Source organism: Mirounga angustirostris, unplaced genomic scaffold (genome assembly GCF_029215605.1).
Source record: "Mirounga angustirostris isolate CCGP_5_RB_7025 unplaced genomic scaffold, mMirAng1.0.hap1 SCAF_3, whole genome shotgun sequence".
Taxonomy (NCBI): domain Eukaryota; kingdom Metazoa; phylum Chordata; class Mammalia; order Carnivora; family Phocidae; genus Mirounga; species Mirounga angustirostris.
This window is the reverse complement of record NW_026991711.1, coordinates 130,838,695-130,861,303: the sequence shown is the minus strand read 5'-3', so window position 1 is coordinate 130,861,303 and position 22,609 is coordinate 130,838,695. Positions and strand designations below refer to the sequence as shown.

General features: G+C 38.1%; 1 protein-coding gene across 3 annotated transcripts in view; it reads left to right on the top strand.

Annotated features, from left to right (window-relative positions):
- SCN9A (sodium voltage-gated channel alpha subunit 9) overlaps nt 1-22,609 on the top strand; it is a 177,479-nt gene that overhangs the window by 83,898 nt on the left and 70,972 nt on the right. For 2 of the 3 annotated variants that reach the window (XM_064586642.1, XM_054506155.2), the window contains 7 exons: nt 4,363-4,426; nt 6,079-6,220; nt 8,293-8,499; nt 10,075-10,362; nt 12,356-12,727; nt 15,457-15,586; nt 16,709-16,947. In XM_064586642.1, the coding sequence (XP_064442712.1) occupies nt 4,363-4,426; nt 6,079-6,220; nt 8,293-8,499; nt 10,075-10,362; nt 12,356-12,727; nt 15,457-15,586; nt 16,709-16,947 (1,442 nt within the window). The remainder of the gene's footprint in view (nt 1-4,362; nt 4,427-6,078; nt 6,221-8,292; nt 8,500-10,074; nt 10,363-12,355; nt 12,728-15,456; nt 15,587-16,708; nt 16,948-22,609) is intronic. The other variant, XM_064586641.1, reaches the window with a different exon arrangement.

Below are 22,609 nucleotides of genomic sequence, written 5' to 3'. Positions count from 1 at the left end.
CACATTTACAATTAATAATCGGTTTACAATACTTACTCAAACTTAACTTTTTTTACTAGGATCACTACCAGTTTTTTTATTTTGATTACATGTAGGGTTAAGGTTGGGCCAGGTTAATCTGATAGACTGAGAGAAATACTTGGAAGTTATGGAAATTGTAAAAGGATGATGAAAACGAGTGTCTCTTGGATTCTAAACTGGACAAGGAAAGAAGTGAACCCAGGAGTTGGTTGATAGATTATGAGAAAATGGTGAAGTAAACGAATTGGAATTCTTGAAGAGATGAAAGAATTACAATGGTAAAGGCAGCCTACAGAGAGATCCTGAATATGTTCTGAAAGTGTTTTCTGGTGCCTATGGCAAAGCCTTTTTTGGAGGTGTTTTTTAAATGTATTATCAAATAAATGAGCCCACTGTCTAACCTCCTGTTTCAAAACATACAATTTATAGATTTCCACTGACGCCAAGCATTGTCTACTCTGATGCTCAGCAAACTTCCTTCTTGCTACTGCAGGTGAAGGAAAGGTTCATATGCACAATTGGTAGCTAAATTTCCAGTAGCTATTGTACATTAATATGGTGTGGTTCTGTTGGGATAAAGAAAAATAGTCTCTTACTCCTATTTTCTAGGTGTTTGACATTTAATAAGAAAAGTTCCTGGAAAAACCACAGTATTGGTCATAGTACTCCCAGGGCTTTTCCTGTCTATCTATAGTGCTTTCCTTGTGGGGACTCCACAGAATACAGTCTCCCAGAATGCAGTGTGTCACTTGCAGGCATCCTGCCTCTACCTGATCCCTGCCCTAGTGTTCTCAGAGTTGACTTATTATTGCCTCTTGGTTGAGGAATAAACCCTTGACTCCAGAAGCCTAAGTCATATATAGTTGCTAAAAGCTGTCTTTCTGAACCAGGTTGGATAAGATTAATCATAGGATGTTTAGGTCACCAGTTATGGCTTACCATTCGGTACCACTGGCCTTGAAATTAATAAAAAATTTCCTCAGAATCTGCACTCGATTGAGTGTCAGTTCTAGATTTTTGTTGTGTGGATTTTACAATTTTCTATTTCCTTTTATCCCCATATGTCTATTACTGTGAGGTTGGGCTTATCTATTACTATCCACAACCTTTGTTATTATACTGAATTACATCTATTTAACAGCTTTAGTGAGATAATTCACATACTATAAGATCCTCCCTTTTAAATTATACAATTCAGTGTTTTATAGTACATTCACAATATAGTCACATTGTGCAAATATCACTAATTTTAGAATAATTTCATCTCCCTCAAAAGAAATCCTGTACTCATTGGCAGTCACTCTCCATTCCTTCTACTCCCCAGCCCCCGACAACCACTTATCTACTTTCTGTCTCTATGGATTTACCTATTCTGAACATTTTATATAAATGAAATCATACAATATGTGGTCTTTGTGTCTGGCTTCTTTCACTTAGCTTGTTTTCAGGTTCCTCCATGCGGTAGTCATTCATTTATTTTTAGTTGTTAAATACTATCCCATTGTATGTACATACTACATTTTGTTTATTCATTCATTAATTGATGGACATCTGAGTAGTTTCCGCTTTGGGGAATAATGCTATGATGGACATTCATGTGTAAGTTTTACTTTGGACATATGTTTTTGTTTGTTTGTTTGTTTAATTATGTTATGTTAATCACCATACATTACATCATTAGTTTTTGATGTAGTGTTCCACGATTCACTGTTTGCATATAACACCCAGTGCTCCATTCAGTATGTGCCCTCTTTAATATCCATCACCAGGCTAACCCATCCCCCCACCCCCCTCCCCTCTAGAACCCTCAGTTTGTTTTTCAGAGTCCATAGTCTCTCATGGTTCGTCTCCCCTGTGATTTCTCCCCCTTCATTTTTCCCTTCCGCTATCTTCTTTTTTTAACATATAATGTATTATTTGTTTCAGAGGTACAAGTCTGTGATTCAACAGTCTTACACAATTCACAGCGCTCGTCATAGCACATACCGTTCCTGTTGTCTATCACCCAGCCACCCCATCCCTCCTACCTCCCACCACTCCAGCAACCCTCAGTTTGTTTCCTGAGATTAAGAATTCCTCCTATCAGTGAGGTCATATGATGCATGGACATATGTTTTTCTCTTTGCATTACGTTTTCCCTTTACATATTAACCTTAATACTCTTGAGACTAATTATTCGAATAAATTAATGTCTGCTTGTTTAGGGATTATTTTAAAATGTTCTATAAGACCAGAGTGAGCTACTGCCATTGCTTTACCTTTCATCATTCCTGTACTGACTTGAGTTCACCCTGCCATGCGCTAGTATGGGCCGCTCTAGAGCCCATTCTTATAAAGCAGCTCCTCAGTGGTTGGTAAATGTGAGCCAGTTACTTTAAAGGATAATTCTAAAGTAATCCTTCCACTACAAAAATATGTTGGAAGCTTATGTACAAAAAATTTGCATCTTAACCTCCTCCATTCTCATTCCGTCATGCCTGCCCTACCTCAGGCACAGGAATTTTTCCAAAAAGTTGTTCATGTGCATTCTCACCTAAACTTTCACCTCCACCTAGGAGGCTTTATTGTTTTATTTGTGTCTTCTAAGATTTGTATCTTCTGTGTAAGACAAAATGGTGTATAAGTCAGTCAGTTCATCTTCTCTGGAATTGTTTAGTAGTTTAGTAATGACAGCTGCTGCTCTCTGAGCAACCGTGTCGAGCGTGTGGATCCCTGCAGTAAGTGCCTTACACGCACTGTCCCCTTTATGCTCTTCAGCATCTCTACAAAGTGGGCGTCCTAAGCACGTTTTACAGATGTATGGCAGTGACTAACAATTAACGTGGTGAGATCATTCACCTACATGGGAAGCGGTAGAAGCAACATTCAAATCCAAGTATATCTGACTTGAAAGTCTTTCTTCCACTATCACTCCAAAGGCCTTCTAATCATTACATCTTTATTTCTTTGATTTGAGCCAAATGGGAAGATGGGCCCTTATTAAAAAGCATGGATATTTGTTAGTTCTTTACACATTTACTGTGCGTGGTTAGATCAGCTCCTTGTCTTGACAGTAAGCCTTGATAGTGTATGGAGGAAGAGATTATGGGATCCCTTATGCCTGAAAATGGACACAGAGGGGACCATGATGAGGAAATGTGCATTTTGTTCACTGCCATATCCTCAATATCTGAAACTTTGTAAGTCCTAGATAAATACTGATTGTTGAATAAACAAGAGAATTTCAGAAGACAGATGTGTCCATTTATAGTATGGCCTTGCTGGCTCCACCTCTTCTAGAATACTTTGGGGCTCAGTTAGGGACTCCCTGCTTTCTCTTTTCTCCCCTTCCCTTTCTGAGCTACACTTTCTCTTTGGGTTAACTCAAGTCTCATGGCTTTGAAAACTACCTACTTGATGATCATATTCTTATGTCCCCTCTACCTCCACTCCGATCTGGCAGCAAGTCCTCTCCACTCTTTTCATGCCCTTCTCTCCATGTGCACAGCTACTCTTTTCATCCCCTTCTCTCCATGTGCACAGCTACTCTCTGAGTTTTAGCCATGTCACCTTTCACTATAGTCACTTAAGTCATATTCCTGCTTTCACACTTGCTCTCTTATAGTCCACAGTCCACAAAACAACCAGAGTGACATTTTCAAATAGTGATTATCTCCCATTTCTACCTCCCACGTCTATTACTTGTAACCATACTTAAAGTCCGAACTTCCTTTCATAACATACAAAGGCTGACATCATCTGACACCTGCTTACCTCTGCCACCATAGTTCTCTCCACAAACTACACTGTAGCCAGGCTGCCTATCTTGCTGTTTCTCCCATACACTAACTTCACTTTTGCCTCAAGGCCCTTGCTCCTTCCTGCTCTTCACCCTGCCAAAAGTATCTCTTCACCAGGGTCTTTGGATGGCTGGCTTCTTTGTAGCATTTAGGCCCCAGTTCAAATGTCATATCTTTAGAAAGGCCTTCCCTGACCACATTTTATCACATTATCTTATTTTCTTCAGGACATTTATCACTATCTGAAAATACCTTGTATATTTATTTATTTACTTACTTATTTACTTGTCCTTCCCTATGCCTAATTTCCACCCTTACCTACAGATAAAGAAAGATCCACAAAATTAATGATCTTGTTTATCATGCTTTTATTATTATATTCAGTGCCTGGCCCATAAGAGGTTATCAATAAGTATTTGAGGGAGAATATATGAGAATATAATAAATAAATGAATGCACATTGCCTGAGACTGGGCCTGAAGGTGTGTGAATATGTCTATACTAATTAACCTATCTTCTATGTCACTGTCTAATGTTATATGTTGAATTTCTTCCTAAACAGAATATTTTTATTACTTGGAGGGATCTAAGGATGCTCTCCTTTGTGGTGTGAGCACAGATTCAGGGTAAGTAGTATTTGTTTTTAGTCAAAAGGCTACAAAAAGGGGAAAAGTGTATCCAATCAGTTTTTTTTTTAAATCAGAACCTTTGATTTTATATTGCTTTCATATATTTCATGGCATTATTATGTCCCACAGTGAGCCCAAACTTTAAAACATTTATGGTTAATGCATACTTCTGAAAGCAAAACTTGGAGGTAGTGCTTGAAGTGAAACAAGACACAAGTCATATAAATCTTAAGAAAGTAGAAAGTTACTTCCGGAAAACCCCACCAAAAGTTGGCTGGATAGTTTCAAGTCTTTCATCTTTCTGGAAGGAAGAGTGACAGAATCAACGTCCTGTTCCCAAATTCTACTCTTTTTCCAATCAAGAATGACTCATAAATGACTGAATGCAGTGACATTTTGGCCACTCTAAACAAAAGGAACCCATGGACTTGGGTAAAGATATTTTAAGAATCTCCTCTCTATGCAAAATAGTCATCTTGCAGTTTCTCCTATACACCAAATTCATTTCTGCTGCAGAGCCTTTGTTCTTGCTCTCCCCTGACCAGATATTTATTTTTCTTTTTCTTTTTTCTAAGATTTTATTTATTTGACGTAGAGAGACACAGCAAGAGAGGGAACACAAGCAGGGGGAGTGGGAGAGGGAGAAGCAGGCTTCCCTCTGAGCAGGGAGCCCGATGCGGGGCTCGATTCCAGGACCCTGGGATCATGACCTGAGCTGAAGACAGACGCTCAATGACTGAGCCACCCAGGCACTCCTGACCAGATATTTCTTCACCAGACTCTGTGTATACTTGGAACATTAAACAAATAAGGTTGCTGCTCCCAGAGACAGCTCAAATACTGTTCAATAGCATCATGGATATCAATCCACCAATTTTAGAAAAATATCATAAAGTTACAAATCTTTATGAACTTACACAATTGCTCTATTTAGGCTATTTTTTATTCTGATTCGCTCCAAGAATAATTTGGGGGAACCCAGTTTTGGTGGAGGCCTATTTATCAATATTTATGGTGCAAGAACTATTATTTGGCATCTGGTGGAAGTTTCTAAGTTTTAATGATGATGCTAATAGCAGGTGCCATTTATTAAATGCTTTATATCTACAGGAGCTAGGCTAGGTAATTTGCATCTATTATCTTTTTTAAACTTAACAACAGTCTTCGCTTTTTGAGGTAGGTGTTATCCTTTTCTCACAGAAGGAGTGAACTGTGCCTTGGAGAAGTTCAGTAATTTGGCAAAGTCACCAACTAGTAAATCATAGGGATGGGCTTCAAACCCAGTTCTTCCTGCTTCCAAATAATGTGTTCTTTTTTTTTTTATTAAAAGATTTTATTTATTTATTTGACAGAGAAAGAGAGTGAGAGAGGGAACACAAGCAGGGGGAGTGGGAGAGGGAGAAGCAGGCTTCCCACCGAGCAGGGAGCCCAATGTGGGGCTCAATCCCAGGACCCTGGGATCATGACCTGAGCCGAAGGCAGACGCTTAACGACTGAGCCACCCAGGCGCCCCCCAAATAATGTGTTCTTAATCATTATTCAATATTGTCTCCCTAGAACAGGAACCTGGGATGTCTAACTATTCTGTAGCACTCTTTAACCTGCATCCTAGAAGCATTCTAACTTGTGACGTTCTGTTTCATATGTAGTCAGTGTCCAGAAGGGTACAGGTGTGTGAAAGCTGGCAGAAACCCTGATTATGGCTACACAAGCTTTGACACTTTCAGTTGGGCCTTCTTGGCCTTGTTTCGGCTAATGACCCAGGATTACTGGGAAAACCTTTACCAGCAGGTGAGTGCCAAGAGAAACATTCATTGCATTTTTGAATGGCATAAAAAGCTGGTGAATGTTCCTTGCCGGACTTTACGTGAGATGTTTTATTCGATTTAGAAAGGACAAAACCCTATTATCTTATCACTGAAATTAGACATGTTTTACTTCCAGCACTATTCGAGTGGATAATTCTTAAAATCGTAAATTATTGTCTTATCCTTTCCTGGCTTATCTGATCTCCAGTTCCCTTTCCCTCTTTCTGAATATAGCATCCCATGGGGTCCTAAGTAAATAGCAGGAAATACACCATCATGGCTCTTGTAGCTCTCCTGTCCACGCTGGTTTCTGCACATGCTGCCCTGCTTGGAGTGCCCGAAACACCAGGCTCTCCTAGGTTCATCATGCTTTAGTTTTTGAATTCCCATGTACAGTTGTTATGAATTAAATTGTATCCCCTCCCTTCCATATGGTAAAGTCCTAACTCCCTGTGCCTTAGAATGACTATTTTTGGAGTTAGGGATTTAAAGAGGTAACTAAATTGAAATGAGGCATTTGGGTGGGTCCTAATCCAATCTGACTAGTGTCCTTATAAGAATAGGAGATGAGGACCTGAGAGACACCAGAAATGTGCCCACACACAGAGAAAAGACCGCATGAGGACTCTGAGAAGGCAGCCATCTGCCAGCCAAGAAGAGAAACCTCAGGAGAAATCCAGCACACCAACACTTGGATATTCCATCCTCTAGACCTGCGAGCAAATAACATTTCTGTTGTGTAAGCTGCCCGGTCTGTAGTATTTTGTTATGGCAGCCCTAGAAAACTAATACAAGAATTGAAGACTCAGTTCACTTCTCTAAATATTCCTGTCCCAACTCATTTCCTCCTTCCCCTAGATCTCCATGCCCTTTGAATATTCCTCAGTTTATCCATCATTTGTGCTGTAATTGTTAATTCACATAGCCATCTCCTCCAGCGTAGATGTGATCCTTTTGGGCCTGTGGGCTGCATCTTTTCACTCACATATTCTCAGCACCCAACCCCAAGAGGAAGGAGATGAAAATGGTTATTCTGTATTATATATAAAAATGAATCACTTTTCTCTGAATTGCCAGATTCTTCTTGTGGCCTGTTTTATGTTTGCTTCATTTCTGATAATATTATAAATGAATATAGAAATTCTGTAAGTATATACTTCAGAGGAAAAAAGGAATACAGAGAACTTTAAGTGTATAAAAAGATGCTCAGTTTTATTCAAAATTAAAGACATGCAAATTCAAACTAGAGTGACCTCTAATTTCTTACTGGTTAGAATGATGGAGATCAAAAGAGAGACGCTATCTGGCTGAGATATGGGAGGCAGACTTTCTAACATGTTGCTGGGAACCACTGCAGAATGCAACATAGAACTCCTATGAAAATGAAAATGAGTATACCCATTAACCACTACTAAAACTTTATCAGAGAGAAGAAATTGTAACAACAATAACTGATAGAAAAGGGAAATGAGGAGGCATCAGAGATAGGAGAGAGAGATTTTTCATGTAATAGCTTTTTATACCATTTGAATTTTTTTACCATATACTGCATTCAGAAATTTTTGATACATGTTAATGAAAAGTAAATATAAGAGTAGATGAGCAGATAAGATCATTCAGTAAAGCTGTCTACTTTGTGTGAACATAACACATCATCATTAATACTTCCTGGTAAAGATAGAATTTTATCAGCAAAAGGGACTATAGATATTATCTGGTCCTCTAATATGAAAATGAGCAGAGCAGCTAGTTTTTGAGTAATTTTCAGACTGTGGATAAAAAAAAAATTCAGGATTATTAGTCTTAAAAATAGTGAAGAACCATACCTAATTTTAATATAAGTTTAATAGATGGCTACATCCTTTGTACTGAAAAAGTGTGTATTTTAATACTGATTGTTTTCCTTAGAGATATAATTTTATTCCTTTATATTTTTGATAACATGGGATTATACCAAACCTCCCCACCTTCTTCATGCCTAATAGGCCATTCAAGTTGAAATAATTTTCCAAAGATCTTTGTGTTCCTAAAATAATGATTTCCATTTTTCCCTAGACATTGCGTGCTGCTGGGAAAACCTACATGATCTTCTTTGTTGTGGTGATTTTTCTGGGCTCCTTTTATCTAATAAACTTGATTCTTGCCGTGGTTGCCATGGCCTATGAAGAACAGAACCAGGCAAACATTGAAGAAGCGAAGCAAAAGGAGTTAGAATTTCAGCAGATGTTAGATCATCTTAAAAAAGAGCAAGAAGAAGCTGAGGTATTATTATTTGGTTTAAAATTCTTCCTAGAAGTCGAAGTCCAAAGGGGAGTAGCAGAGGCTCTGTGGCCTTCCCCAGGGAGATTTTCCTTATTGGATTTTTAAATATAAACAGAATTTTCATTCTGGTGTGGTCAAAGGAACCAATTTTAGTTTGAGTTAGAATCGACATGTGTCCCACTGTACCCTTCCCCATAACCAGCTCATTCCAGCACAGAGAATGTTCTAAGCCATTCCTCCTAAACCTGTTATCCATGATGACTCAGTATGCATAGCATTATGCAAAGTCCCAAAACAGGTATGGTATGTTTCACCAGAGTAACAATTGTGTACAGAATTTAGGGAAAATTATTTAAATGTTTAAGTTAACAGATACCCTATGGGGTAGAAAGCAAAATGTGCATCGATTTTTGTTAACGTGGCAGGAACTTTCAAGATAAAAAACATGAGCTGTTAAGAAAACCTATACTTATGGTTGTGGTCACTTTGGGCTAAGACACAAACTCTTGAGGATTCTTCCTTATTCTCCTCTCCAGAGGGGCACTTCAGTAGAGAAGTTAGAGAAAGTTTGTACTAAGAGAACACAAATTTAAATATTCTGCAAAAGTTTAAAATTTATTTGATGGTTCATCCTAGTTAAATATCTTCAAAGTATCTAACTTATTAGGGGGAAGGTAGTAATCTGTCATGCAGAGAACTTTAATGCAGAAAGATGTTCAGTGCAGTATCTGAAAATATTGAAAAGCAGAAAGCATTTAAATTTTTAAAAATTAAAAAATGGTTAATAGAATTATATTTTTATGTCTCAGAGTATTATTCAGCCATAAAATTACGTGTTTTAAGAATATTATAACAGTGAAATGTGTTAATATAATAATGTATTAGTAGTAAGATACAAAATTTAGTATAATATGCAAACCATTTAAAAATTACATATAAAAATTGGAAGAAATATTAACACCAATTATTTCCAGGATGTAAGACTATGAGTGATTTTTAATTTTAATTCACAATGTCCTTATTTTCCAAATTTTTACAAGGATTGTTTTAATAGTAAAAACATAATTTTTTAATAAAGGGTTAACACTAGGTCATCCCAGGAATTTAATAGGAAACCCTTAGAAGTCCCTCATTTTCGTGAGATGTATTTTGTAATAATTCATTTTCATTTTCAGATAATTCAGTCTTCATTAAACTGAGTATCTGACTCTATTGATAATATTGAATTAACTACCTGAATGAGTTGTACACATTTTCTTATTGTATGGTTTATGTGAGTTTTATGTTCCAAAATTACCTAGTAAAACCTTCATATATACTATTTTAAGTTGTTTTATTATATATATAGTAATAGTGTGTAATAGCTTAATTCCGAAGTAAAATAGGGCTTTATTACAAAGCAAGAGTGCTCTGTAAGCTCTCTGGTCATAGTGCAAAGAAAGCGGCATCACTTCATGTACAAGGGACATGATATGTGCATAATGTAATTACATTCATGTCAGAGAGGTGCCCCATCATAGGGTTTCCCAGACCTTGGAAATGACTTACACTATGTGTGGCCTCTTGGTCCAACAGGCAATTGCAGTTGCAGCAGCTGAATACACAAGTACTGGGAGAAGCAGAATGATGGGCTTCTCTGAGAGTTCCTCTGAAACATCCAAACTGAGCTCTAAAAGTGCTAAAGAAAGAAGAAACAGAAGAAAGAAAAGGAATCAAAAGAAGCTTTCCAGTGGGGAAGAAAAGGGAGACAATGAGAAGTTGTCCAAATCAGAGTCAGAGGAGAGTATCAGGAGACAAAGTTTCCACCTTGGTGTTGAAGGTCATAGACGAGCACGTGAAAAGAGACTGTCTACCCCTAACCAGGTACCCCTGCACCTATCGAATGCATAACGCCAGGGGTAGGATTATAGAGCAAAATGTTTTATTTTGAAGATGGGATCTCAGGAGAGTAGAGTGAATGACTTTATCAGTATGTTTTTGGGTAAAAACATGTTGATCATTGGACATTTATGGAAAGAACATAGATGTCCATAGTTTTCCATTGAAGTTTGACCATTTTTGAAGGAACTTATACTTCCAGCATTGTTATATGATCTTCTCTGATAAACAAATTTTAAAAACAAAGTATTCATGAGAACAGTTGTAGAAATGAAAAAATTATTTACACTATATATTAGCTTTTACATTTTTATCTAGTCTGTATTTCATAATGCCTCATTGGTTAAAAACTAATCTTAGATTAGTTTCTCCACTTTTCCTCACCACTGTAAGTAATGGTACCGCCTAAATATCAGTCACCCAAGCTGGAAAAGTTTGGAGACACCTTGACAGTCCCCACCCCCAACTGCTTCAGCTACTAACATCTAGTCGCACAGTCTGTTATTTCTGCTTGTGTAAAATTTCTCTTGCTTTTTTCCCTCTCTTTCCACGGAAACCTCCGTATCTCAGGTTTCCCTGCCTACAGACCTCTAAGAAAAACAGTTGCTTCTATTCTCCTAAACATTTCCCTGTGTTCTATCACACAACCTTCCCAAATCATTTTTCTAGAACAAAGCTGTCCTTTGGTTCAACTTTAAGAAACAAGACAAAACCCAAAAAAAACCTGACTGTGTTAATCATTGACTACAGAACAAGACCCACATCTTATCCACGTTGTGGACTGGCTTCAACCTCATTTCCCCCCTTTCTCTACCTTCACATACCCTCAGTCCACCATGATCGTTCACTCTTACCTACATGCCCTGTACTTTATTACTTAGTACGTGTGGTGTTCTCTAAGTGGGATGATTTTCTTCTTTGTTTTCCACCTGGTGTAGTTGCACCCGTTCTTCCTTCATTAGCTCCTATGCCGCTCGCCCCGCACATTTGCCTCTGCCCTCTCCCTTCTCCAATCTGCTCTTTGGTGCCCCATTCAGAAATTACTATCCTTCTCATTTATGTCTACATTGAAAATTTCTACTACTTAAGTGTGTAAGACACTGCCAGATGGACATAGAAATAAAGGATAGAGTCCCTGCCCTCAAAGATGTTATAATTTAGCTGGGGAGACTGAACTTGAATACATGTGATATCAATAAAAGGAAATAGGACAAGAGCAATCCAAGCCTGTTTTAAGGCAGAGACTTGGTTATACTCACTTTCCATTATTCAGAGTGCCTGCCACTTTGTCCTTTACATAGGAAGCACTAACATGTATTGAATTAGGTACTTCCAAAGAATAAACATTCAGTTTGGTTTATGGACACAGTTTATCCTGGCCATGAGTCAAATAGATGCGACTTTCCCCCCTCTTTGGTGTTGGGCAATCTCTATTTCAAGTTCTCTGTGTTTTATGACTTTGTAAACTCACTGACATTAAAAGGTCTTTCTCAGCATACCTTGACTGAGCTTCCAATATGTAAAGTGGAGTTGCAAGCAATGGAAGGCAAAGAAACATACAGCGTGGCCTTTGGCCTCAAGAAAGTTTCAATTACTTATGGAACTTGGGGATTGATATATGAAAAGCTAAATAACAGGTATTAATACCAAAAGTTTTTAAAAAATGATATGTTCTTTGTAGCAAGATGAATGGGATAGAAACAATGGAGAGAATGGAGATGTCACTCTAGGCCAGACAGAGTAGGAAAGACCTGTGTGGCAATAAATAATTTACCCGGTCCTGAAAGGATGGGTTCATCCAGTCTTTTCATCCCTGATTTGGAAGAGTTTGTCTTGCTGCCAAATTCCTTTGTTTTTAAATACGCTTCTTTTAAACCAGCACAGGGCCACCTGGCCTCAGCTCAGTGGGGTCTGTGGTAGTTCTGTGTGCTTCTACTCTTAGGTGCTTCAGCAGATAAATGTCATCTTTTTTCTGCAGTCACCGCTCAGCATTCGAGGCTCTTTGTTTTCTGGAAGGCGCAGCAGCAGAACAAGCCTTTTTAGTTTCAAAGGTCGAGGGAAAGATGTTGGATCGGAGACTGAATTTGCCGACGATGAGCATAGCATTTTTGGAGACAGCGAAAGCAGGAGGGACTCGCTGTTTGTGCCCCACAGACCTCGGGAGCGGCGCAGCAGTAACATCAGCCAAGCCAGTAGGTCTCCCCCAGTGCTGCCGGTGAATGGGAAGATGCACAGTGCCGTGGACTGCAATGGTGTGGTCTCCCTGGTTGATGGACCCTCAGCCCTCATGCTCCCCAATGGACAGCTTCTGCCAGAGGTGATAATAGATAAGGCAACTTCTGATGACAGCGTAAGGACGTTTTAAAATAGCTCAGGCATGGCTCCACCCTTAATTCTTGCATCAGTCAGTCTCCCTGCTAGAGGGGCCTTCTCTGGTCCTGTGAATGGCTCTGTGTCTTGCAATACCTCTACTGTAGAAATACACCTTTAACTCATTCGTGGAATTCTCATCCCATATGCTATAGACGTCTAATGCAAAGATATTTAAAACTCCATTTTTTAAAAAAGGAACTTAACTAATGAAATTATACTTGAATATTGTAAACCATCCCTTTAGAAAACAATGTATAAAAGATATATACATATATGTCAGCACAGGAAATGCATTGCTAATGCTGATCTTATTCATTGATAATAGGTCCCATTTCTGTAAGGAAGTTTGGATTAGTTGCCACCTCCTGCTATCTTTGTCAAGATACTGTTTATTCCTTGTGCAAGGAATCTTGAGTTTTAAAATTAATAATAATAATAGCAAACGTGTGTTTAGTATTTACAATGGCCCTATAAGGTGATATATTATTATCCCTGTTTTACAAAGAGGGAAACCAAGGCTCGGAGAACTAAAGCAGCTTGTTCAAGTTCACTCAGCTAATTAACAGTAGTCCTGAAGTTCAAACAGAGGCCCTCTGTTTCAGAGCTTGTACCCTTAACCCACCACACCTTTGCTCTCTCCAGTGTGTGTTAGGCTTCTGAACTTGGAAATAATTTAGAATAGTTGTGCTTTTCCCCCCATACATAAATGAAAATTACTCTTTTCATTTCAAAAAAAAAACAAAAACCCTCTTTTGTCTGGTGTCTATGAATAAAAATAAAATATCCAAACTACATACATTAATACAAACATATACACATAAAAGCAAAAACAAAACAACCAGTCCAAAGCAACAATTTCAAGAGTTTAGGAGTAATTGAGTGGTTAGAAAAAGAGTCTGATTAGGCTTGAAAGAGAACTTTCTGGTTTCTGGAGTTTCTAGGTTACCTCTTTAGACCACTCACCATATTATATTGCATGACCAAATATCAGCAGGGGGTTTGACTAACCTAACAAACTTTGAACTCATGTTACTTGTTCATATATTCATATTTTCAGACAACATAGTATTTTTAGTGAGAATAAAGTTCCGTCAAAGTCATGGCCACAAACATTTCAGTTGGAGTGAATGCATGTGCTTTTAGGTAACGTGTGACCTCTGTGCTTGCATGATACAGCTTCAGCCCTTCTGCCAAGATATTTTTCCTTATCAAGTGAGCATGTTAAATTTCTATGGAATCAGATCTTTGCTGTGTTTTTCTTTTCAGTGATGTGTTACCTGTGAAATATAGAATTTGTATCAAATTTGGATATTATTTCATATCTTTAAATGAAATGTTTTTATTTAAGACTTTACTTTTACCATAGGAAAATCAGTATTACCATAAATCCTGAAACAAACTACAAAACTAGAGGAGTTAGTAGATACTCTAGGATTCAACAGAAATGCAACAAACATAATAATGTGGCAAAATGTTCAGTTTAGATGAAAAAACTGCATGACAAATAATATAACCTGGACAACTAAAACATGTCTACATGAAAAAGAATTTGTTACTCTTGTTTGACTTGGAGAAAAATTGCCTTTTCTGGAAAGTCAATAAATTAGAGATTGGATCTAATAAGTCTCTACAAATAGCCACCTTCAGATACGTGTGCTTGTATGTCTGCACGTACACATACTGACAGACACACAAGCATAGATTTATGCCCATGTGTCCATGTTGTGATATACACACATATATAACTGTATCTAAACAACTATACAACTTTAAAACTCTAGAACTATATTTATATGTTTGTAAAGTGGTGTGTGTGTATATTTATACATACACACATACCACACATACCACACCTAAGCAGATAGATAGGTGATACATATAGAGTTGTATAGTTGTTTGTGTGTATATGTGTGTGAGTGGTGTATGTGTGTGTGTGTGTGTGTATTATTGGCCTGCACTGAACCAGCATAGTGTTTTAACTTTGAATTAGTTGCCAAGATTTAAAAACAAGATGTTTTCATATAAAAATGAGTGTACCTGGTAAGACTGAGCTCATAGTCCTGCATGGCAGGAATCCTTTAGAGCAGAAAGTGGTCACCTCTTTTAGATGGAGCTTACATTCTCCATTTTACAGTTCCCATCAGTCTCCATTGTCCTTTTCAAACTGAGTCATTTATCATCATATACTCAGAGCAATTCATGAGGCAAACATTACAGTCGCCGCCATTAACGCTGTTACCTCAACAAAGAATAATTACAGAAATTTATCAGAGAATACCGAGATTCTGCCCCTTTAACACACATCACTGCAACACACGTCTAGCTGTTTTCATGTAGGACTCTTACATGGTAAAACTATCTGAATAAATTCAAGACCCAGAAAGATAGATGATGAAAGTGATTGTAACAATAAAAGCAACTTGTTTTGTTATTTTCCTAAGCATTAATTCTTTTCATCCTCAAAGCAAGAATATGAGGCAAGTACTATGATTATCCCCATTTTACCAGTGATGAACCTGAGACAGGAGTTAAGTAACTCTCTAATGATACACATCCAGTAAGTAGCAGAGCTATGATTCCAACCCAGCAACCTAGTCTCTACTTTTATTTAATCACTACAGCTACGTAAGCAAGATTTTATTCTACACATATAATTTATTAGAATTCTATTCTTAGAACTTTAATTAATCATCTTTTTTCTTTCAGGGTACAGCCAATCAAATACATAAGAAAAGACGTTCCAGTTCTTACCTTCTTTCTGAGGATATGTTGAATGATCCCAATCTGAGACAAAGAGCAATGAGTAGAGTAAGCATATTAACAAACACTGTAGAAGGTATGTAATAATACCCTCTTACCCATACAGATTTTTAAACAGAATTTAGATAAATCCTGGTCAGCCTTAAATAGGTATATAAAATTCTTAGGAAGAATTCAAAGAATAAAAAATGGTTATAAACGTTAGTAAAGATAATCAATGGACACTAATGGAATGGTCTTTATGTGCTCAAAAAAATTGATAAAGTTTTTTTTGTGATTAAAGACATTAGGTGATAGGACTTTTCAAAGATAAACAGCTTAATGGTAATTAATGAAGAAATCTAGGTTAACCCAGGGCTGGGTGATTCTCACTATATAGTCTTAGAAACTTAAACTAGTCTCTCTGAATTTATCATCATTCTAATATGCAAAAAAATAATACATACTTCCAGATGTCTATAAATTGCTGCCTCTGAGCACATTCAATGAAATTATAAAATGGTAATATGTGATGTAACATCTGTTCAGAATATGATGAAAAGACATTAGAGAAAGCAATTTAGAGAACATAATAGGAACAATAGTGGTTAGACCCTGGGATGCATTGAGAAGAGTTAAGGGTGGCAACTTTTAAAATGTACTGGCCCTCACCCTCTCCCCCTACAATATGCCCCAGGTCCCACCTTGTCCTTGGGTTGCTACCTCATACCCACACATTCCATGATGGCCTCAGACAAAGCTTCCCTCCACCTCCTAATAGTGAGAAATAAAAGGGCTCATGATATGACATATCTATTGAATGAGTCACTCTGTAAATTATTTCTAGTCTCTTGGTTCTCAGATTGTTTTCACCTATGAAAGGATATATATTGGTGGAAAATATATATTTCTACATAGATTCTCCTGTTTCCCATCACATGTTAGGTGTATGTTTCTCTGGGAGTTGCCCATATCTGCTTTGAGTCATTAATTTCACTGCCTTCCCCTAACTTATGCTTGCTCTAGTAAATGAACATTGTGATATAAGATTTTTATGTAATATGCTATGCTTTCATAGAAGAAGTACTGTTAAATTTGCAAAGTCTAAACAGAAAACTTGTTTCAGTGTTAACGTGTACTGCTGATTTGTACCGTACCTGGTTAGTAATAAAATAAACAAATGATTGGCTTTATGTTCTCTGTTGTTTTTTTTCCCCAGAACTTGAAGAGTCCAGACAAAAATGTCCACCTTGGTGGTACAGATTTGCACACACATTCTTGATCTGGAATTGTTCTCCATATTGGATAAAATTCAAAAAGCTTGTCTATTTTATTGTAATGGATCCTTTTGTAGATCTTGCTATTACCATTTGCATAGTTTTAAACACAATGTTTATGGCTATGGAGCATCACCCAATGACTGAAGAATTCAAAAATGTACTCACTGTGGGAAATTTGGTGAGTTTCTCAATGTGTATTATGTACCCATAGATCTTCTCTTTGGTTGTCATGATTGTCATCTCTTTTCTTTAAGTCAGATGGGTATGTAGCTACATAATTATCCATATCCAGAATTCAGAATATGAATCATTGTACAGAGTCAAGATTCTGGTGATACTATTTTAAAATAACTTTGCAGAAGTATAGAGGTCTATAACATTACTATTTCCAAAGAGGGTCACCATCTTGGGAGTTGATAGTATGTGGGATTTTTTTTTTTTTTCCTGCTGGCATGTCTCTATTTATTTATTTTTTAATTTTATTATGTTATGTTAGTCACCATACAATACATCATTGGTTTTTGATGTGGTGATTCACGATCCATTGTTTTCGTATAACACCCAGTGCTCCATGCAGTCCGTGCCCTCCTTAATACCCATCACTGGGCTAACCAATCCCCCCTCCCCCCTCCCCTCTAAAACCATGTTGGTTTCTCAGAGTCCATAGTCTCTCATGGTTCATCTCTCCCTCCAATCCCCCCCCCCATTTTCCCCTTCCTTCTCCTAATGTCCTCCATGCTATTCCTTATGTTCCACAAATAAGTGAAACCATATGATAATTGACTTTCTCTGCTTGACTTATTTCACTTAGCATAATCTCCTCCAGTCGCATCCATGTTGTTGTAGAAGTTGGGTATTCATCCTTTCTGATGGCTGAGTAATATTCCATTGTATATATGGACCACATCTTCTTTATCCATTCATCTGTTGAAAGGCATCTTGGCTCTTTCCACAGTTTGGCTATTGCGGACATTGTTGCTATGAACATTGGGGTGCATATCTGTGTCTTTGGGATAAATACCCAGGAGTGCAATTGCTGAGTCATAGGGTAGCTCTATTTTTAAATTTTTGAGGAACCTCCACACTGGTTTCCAAAGTGGCTGTGCCAACTTGCATTCCCACCAACAGTGTAAGGGGGTTCCCCTTTCTCCACAACCTCTCCAACATTTGTTGTTTCTTTCCCTGTCCATCTTTGCCATTCTAACTGGTTTTGATTTGGATTTCCCTGATGGCTAATGATGATGAACATTTTTTCATGTGTCTGTTAGCCATTTGTCTGTCTTCTTCAGAGAAGTGTCTGTTCATCTCTTCTGTCCACTTTTTGACTTGATTATTTGTTTTTTGGGTGTTGAGTTTGAGAAGTTCTTTATAGATTTTGGATACCAGCCCTTTATCTGTAGTGTCCTTTGCAAATATCTTCTCCCATTCTGTGGGTTGCCTCTTTGTTTTGTTGACTGTTTCCTTTGCTGTGCAGCTTTTTATCTTGATGAAGTCCCAAAAGTTCATTTTTGCTTTTGTTTCACTAGCTTTTGGAGATGTATCTTGAAAGAAGTTGCTGTGCTGATGTCAAAGAGGTTACTGCCTATGTTCTCCTCTAGGATTTTGATGGATTCCTGTCTCACATTGAGGTCTCTCATCCACTTTGAGTTTATCTTTGTGAATGGTGTTAGAGAATGGTCGAGTTTCATTCTTCTGCATGTGGCTGTCCAATTTTCCCAGCACCATTTATTGAAGAGACTGTCTTTTTTCCATTGCGTGTTTTTTCCTGCTTTGTCAAAGATTATTTGACATAGAGTTGAGGGTCCATATCTGGGTTCTCTATTCTGTTCCATTGGTCTATATGTCTGTTTTTGTGCCAGTACCATGCTGTCTTGGTGATCACAGCTTTGTAATACAGCTTGAAATCAGGCAACGTGATGCCCCCAGCTTTGTTTTTCTTTTTCAATATGTTCTTGGCGATTCGGGGTCTTTTCTGATTCCATACAAATTTTAGGACTGTTTGTTCCAGAACTTTGAAAAATGTCATTGGAATTTTGATCGGGATGGCATTGAAGGTATAGATTGCTCTGGGTAGCATAGACATTTTAACAATGTTTATTCTTCCGATACATGAGCATGGAATATTTTTTTTCCATCTTTTTGTGTCTTCTTTAATTTCTTTCATGAGTGTTTTGTAATTCCTAGAGTGTAGATCCTTTACCTCTTTGGTTAGGTTTATTCCGAGGTATCTTATGGGTTTTGGTGCTATTGTAAATGGAATCGTTTCTCTAATTTCTGTTTCTACAGTTGTGTTGTTAGTGTATAAGAAAGCAACTGATTTCTGTGCATTGATTTTGTATCCTGCCACATTACTGAATTGCTGGATGAGTTCTAGTAATTTGGGGGTGGAGTCTTTTGGGTTTTCCACATAAAGTATCATGTCTTCTGTGAAAAGAGAGAGTTTGACTTCTTCTTTGCCAATTTGAATACCTTTTATTTCTTTTTGTTGTCTGATTGCTGTTGCTAGGACTTCTAGTACTATGTTGAACAATAGTGGTGAGAGTGGGCATCCTTGACGTTTTCCTGATCTTAAGTGAAAGGCTCTCAGCTTTTCCCCATTGAGGATGATATTCGCTGTGGGTTTTTCATAGATGGATTTTATGAACTTGAGGAATGTTCCCTCTATCCCTATACTCTGGAGAGTTTTAATCAGGAAAGGATGTTGTATTTTGTCAAATGCTTTTTCTGCATCAATTGAGAGGACCATATAGTTCTTCTCCCTCCTATTATTAATGTGTTCTATCACATTGATTGATTTGTGAATGTTGAACCACCCTTGCATCCCAGGGATAAATCCCACTTGGTCGTGGTGGATGATCCTTTTAATGTATTGTTGGATCCTATTAGCTAGGATTTTGTTGAGGATTTTGGAATCCATATTCATCAGGGATATCGGTCTGAAATTCTCCTTTTTGATGGGGTCTTTGCCTGGTTTGGGGATTAAGGTAATGCTGGCCTCATAGAATGAGTTTGGAAGTTTTCCTTCTGTTTCTATTTTTTGAAACAGCTTCAGTAGAATAGGTATTATTTCTTCTTTGAATGTTTGGTAGAATTCCCCAGGGAATCCATCAGGCCCTGGACTCTTGTTTTTGGGGAGGTTTTTGATCACTGCTTCAATCTCGTTACTGGTTATTGGCCTATTCAGGTTGTCAATTTCTTCCTGTTTCACTCTTGGCAGCTTATACGTTTCCAGGAAGGCCTCCATTTCATCCAGATTGCTCAGTTTATTGGCATATAGTTGTTGATAATAATTTCTAATAATTGTTTCTATTTCCTTGGTGTTAGTCGTGATCTCTCCCCTTTCATTCATAATTTTATTAATTTGGGTCCTTTCTCTTTTCTTTTGGATAAGTCTGGCCAGTGGTTTATTGATCTTATTAATTCTTTCAAAGAACCAACTTCTAGTTTCGTTGATCTGATCTACTATGTTTCTGGTTTCTAATTCATTGATTTCTGCTCTAATTTTAATTATTTCTCTTCTAATGCATGGCTTAGGCATCATTTGTTGCTTTTTCTCTAGTTCTTTAAGGTGTAGAGTTAGTTGGTGAATTTGGGATTTTTCTATTTTTTTGAGTGAGGCTTGGATGGCTATGTATTTCCCCCTTAGGACTGCCTGTGCAGTATACCATAGGTTTTGGACCGATGTGTTTTTGTTCTCATTGATTTCCATGAATTGTTTAAGTCCTTCTTTGATTTCCTGGTTGACCCAAACATTCTTGAGCAGAGTGGTCTTTAGCTTCCAAGTGTTTGAATTTCTGCCAAATTTCTTCTTGTGATTGAGTTCCAGTTTTAAAGCATTGTGGTCTGAGAATATGCAGGGAATAATCTCAGTCTTTTGGTATGGGTTGAGACCTGATCTGTGACCCAGTATGTGGTCTATTCTGGAGAAAGTTCCATGTGCGCTTGAGAAGAATGAGTATTCTGTTGTTTTAGGGTGGAATGTTCTGTAAATATCTATGAGGTCCATCTGGTCCAATGTATCATTCAAAGCTCTTGTTTCCTTTTTGATTTTCTGCTTAGATGATCTGTCCGTTGCTGAGAGTGGAGTACTGAGGTCTCCTACAATTAGCGTATTGTAATCAATATGGCTCTTTATTTTGGTTAACAGTTGGCTTATGTCGATGGCTGCTCCCATGTTGGGGGCATAGATATTTACAATTGTTAGATCTTCTTGTTGGATAGACCCTTTAAGAATGATATAGTGTCCTTCTGTGTTTCTAATTACAGACTTTAGTTTAAAATCTAATTTGTCTGATACAAGAATTGCTACCCCAGCTTTCTTTTGAGGTCCACTGGCATGGAAGATGGATCTCCATCCCTTCACTTTCACTCTGGATGTATCTTTAGGTTCAAAATGAGTTTCTTGTAGGCAACATATGGATGGGTCCTGTCTTTTTATCCAGTCTGCAACCCTGTGCTGTTTTATGGGAGTGTTTAGGCCATTCATGTTGAGAGTGATTATTGAAAGATATGAATTAATTGTCACCATATTGCCTGTGAAGACGTTGTTTTTATAGATTGTCCCTGTAAGTTTCTGTTGTAGATCACTCTTGGGGTCTTTCTCCTTTTATAGAACCCCCCTTAATATTTCTTGCAGGGCCGGCTTAGTGGTCACATATTCTTTCAGTTTCTGCTGGTCGTGAGAGCTCTGCATCTCTCCATCCATTCTAAATGACAGCCTTGCCGGATAAAGTATTCTTGGCTGCATGTTCTTCTCATTTAGTACCCTGAATATGTCTTGCCAGGCCTTTCTGGCTTGCCAGGTCTCTGTGGATACGTCTGATGTTATTCTGATGTTCCTCCCTCTGTACATAAGGAATCTCTTCCCCCTAACTGCCCTTAAGATGATTTCCTTGGTACTAAGATTTGCAAGTTTTACTATTACATGCCGGGGTGTTGGCCTGTTTTCCTTGATCTTGGGAGGGGTCCTCTCTGCCTCTAGGACTCGAATGTTTGTTTCATTCCCCAGATTAGGGAAGTTCTCAGCTACGATTTGCTCAAATACATCTTCTAGTCCTCTCTCTCTCTCCACTCCCTCAGGGATTCCAATGTTTCTGACATTGGAACGCTTCATGGTGTCACTTATTTCTCTGATTCTATTTTCATGGATTCTGAGTTGTTTTTCCCTGGCCTCCTCTTTTCCCTTTTTATCTATTATATTGTCTTCCAGGTCGCTTATTCGTTCTTCTGCCTCACTTACCCTAGCTGTTAGATTATCTAGATTGGATTGGATCTCATTAATAGCATTTTTAAGTTCTGCCAATTCACCTTTCATTTCTGCCCTTAGAGACTCTATGTTGCCATTAATTGATTTCTCCATTCTAGCCATTGTCTTCACAATTGCTAGCCTGAATTCCATCTCCGACATCTTGGTTATATCTGCATCCATTTGTAAATCTGCAGCATAAGTCATAATCTCTGAGTCTTTTCTATTTTGTGGGTTCTTCCTCCTAGTCATTCTGTTGATGGGTGTTTGAGGGAATGTATAGAGTCCAAATTATTGACCAGAACCCAAGCAAGATGCACCTGTTTTCTAGGGACCTTAGAGTTGCTGGCCTCTTGTTTTCCCAGCCTGTCTTCTGGGGGAGGGGCCTGCTGCGCTGTTACTCAGGCAACCCTATTTGGGCGGTGTTGCCCTGCCCCCCTGTGGCAGGGGATGGGCTCAGCAGGAATCAGTTTTGGGGGCTTTTGTTCTCTGGCGGCTTTCCCTGGCGGCTTTCCGCCTCTCTTCCGTGAGTCAGAGCAGAAGAGACCATTTCCAACCCTCTGCCTCAGATCAGAGAGACCTCAGTCTGTTCTTC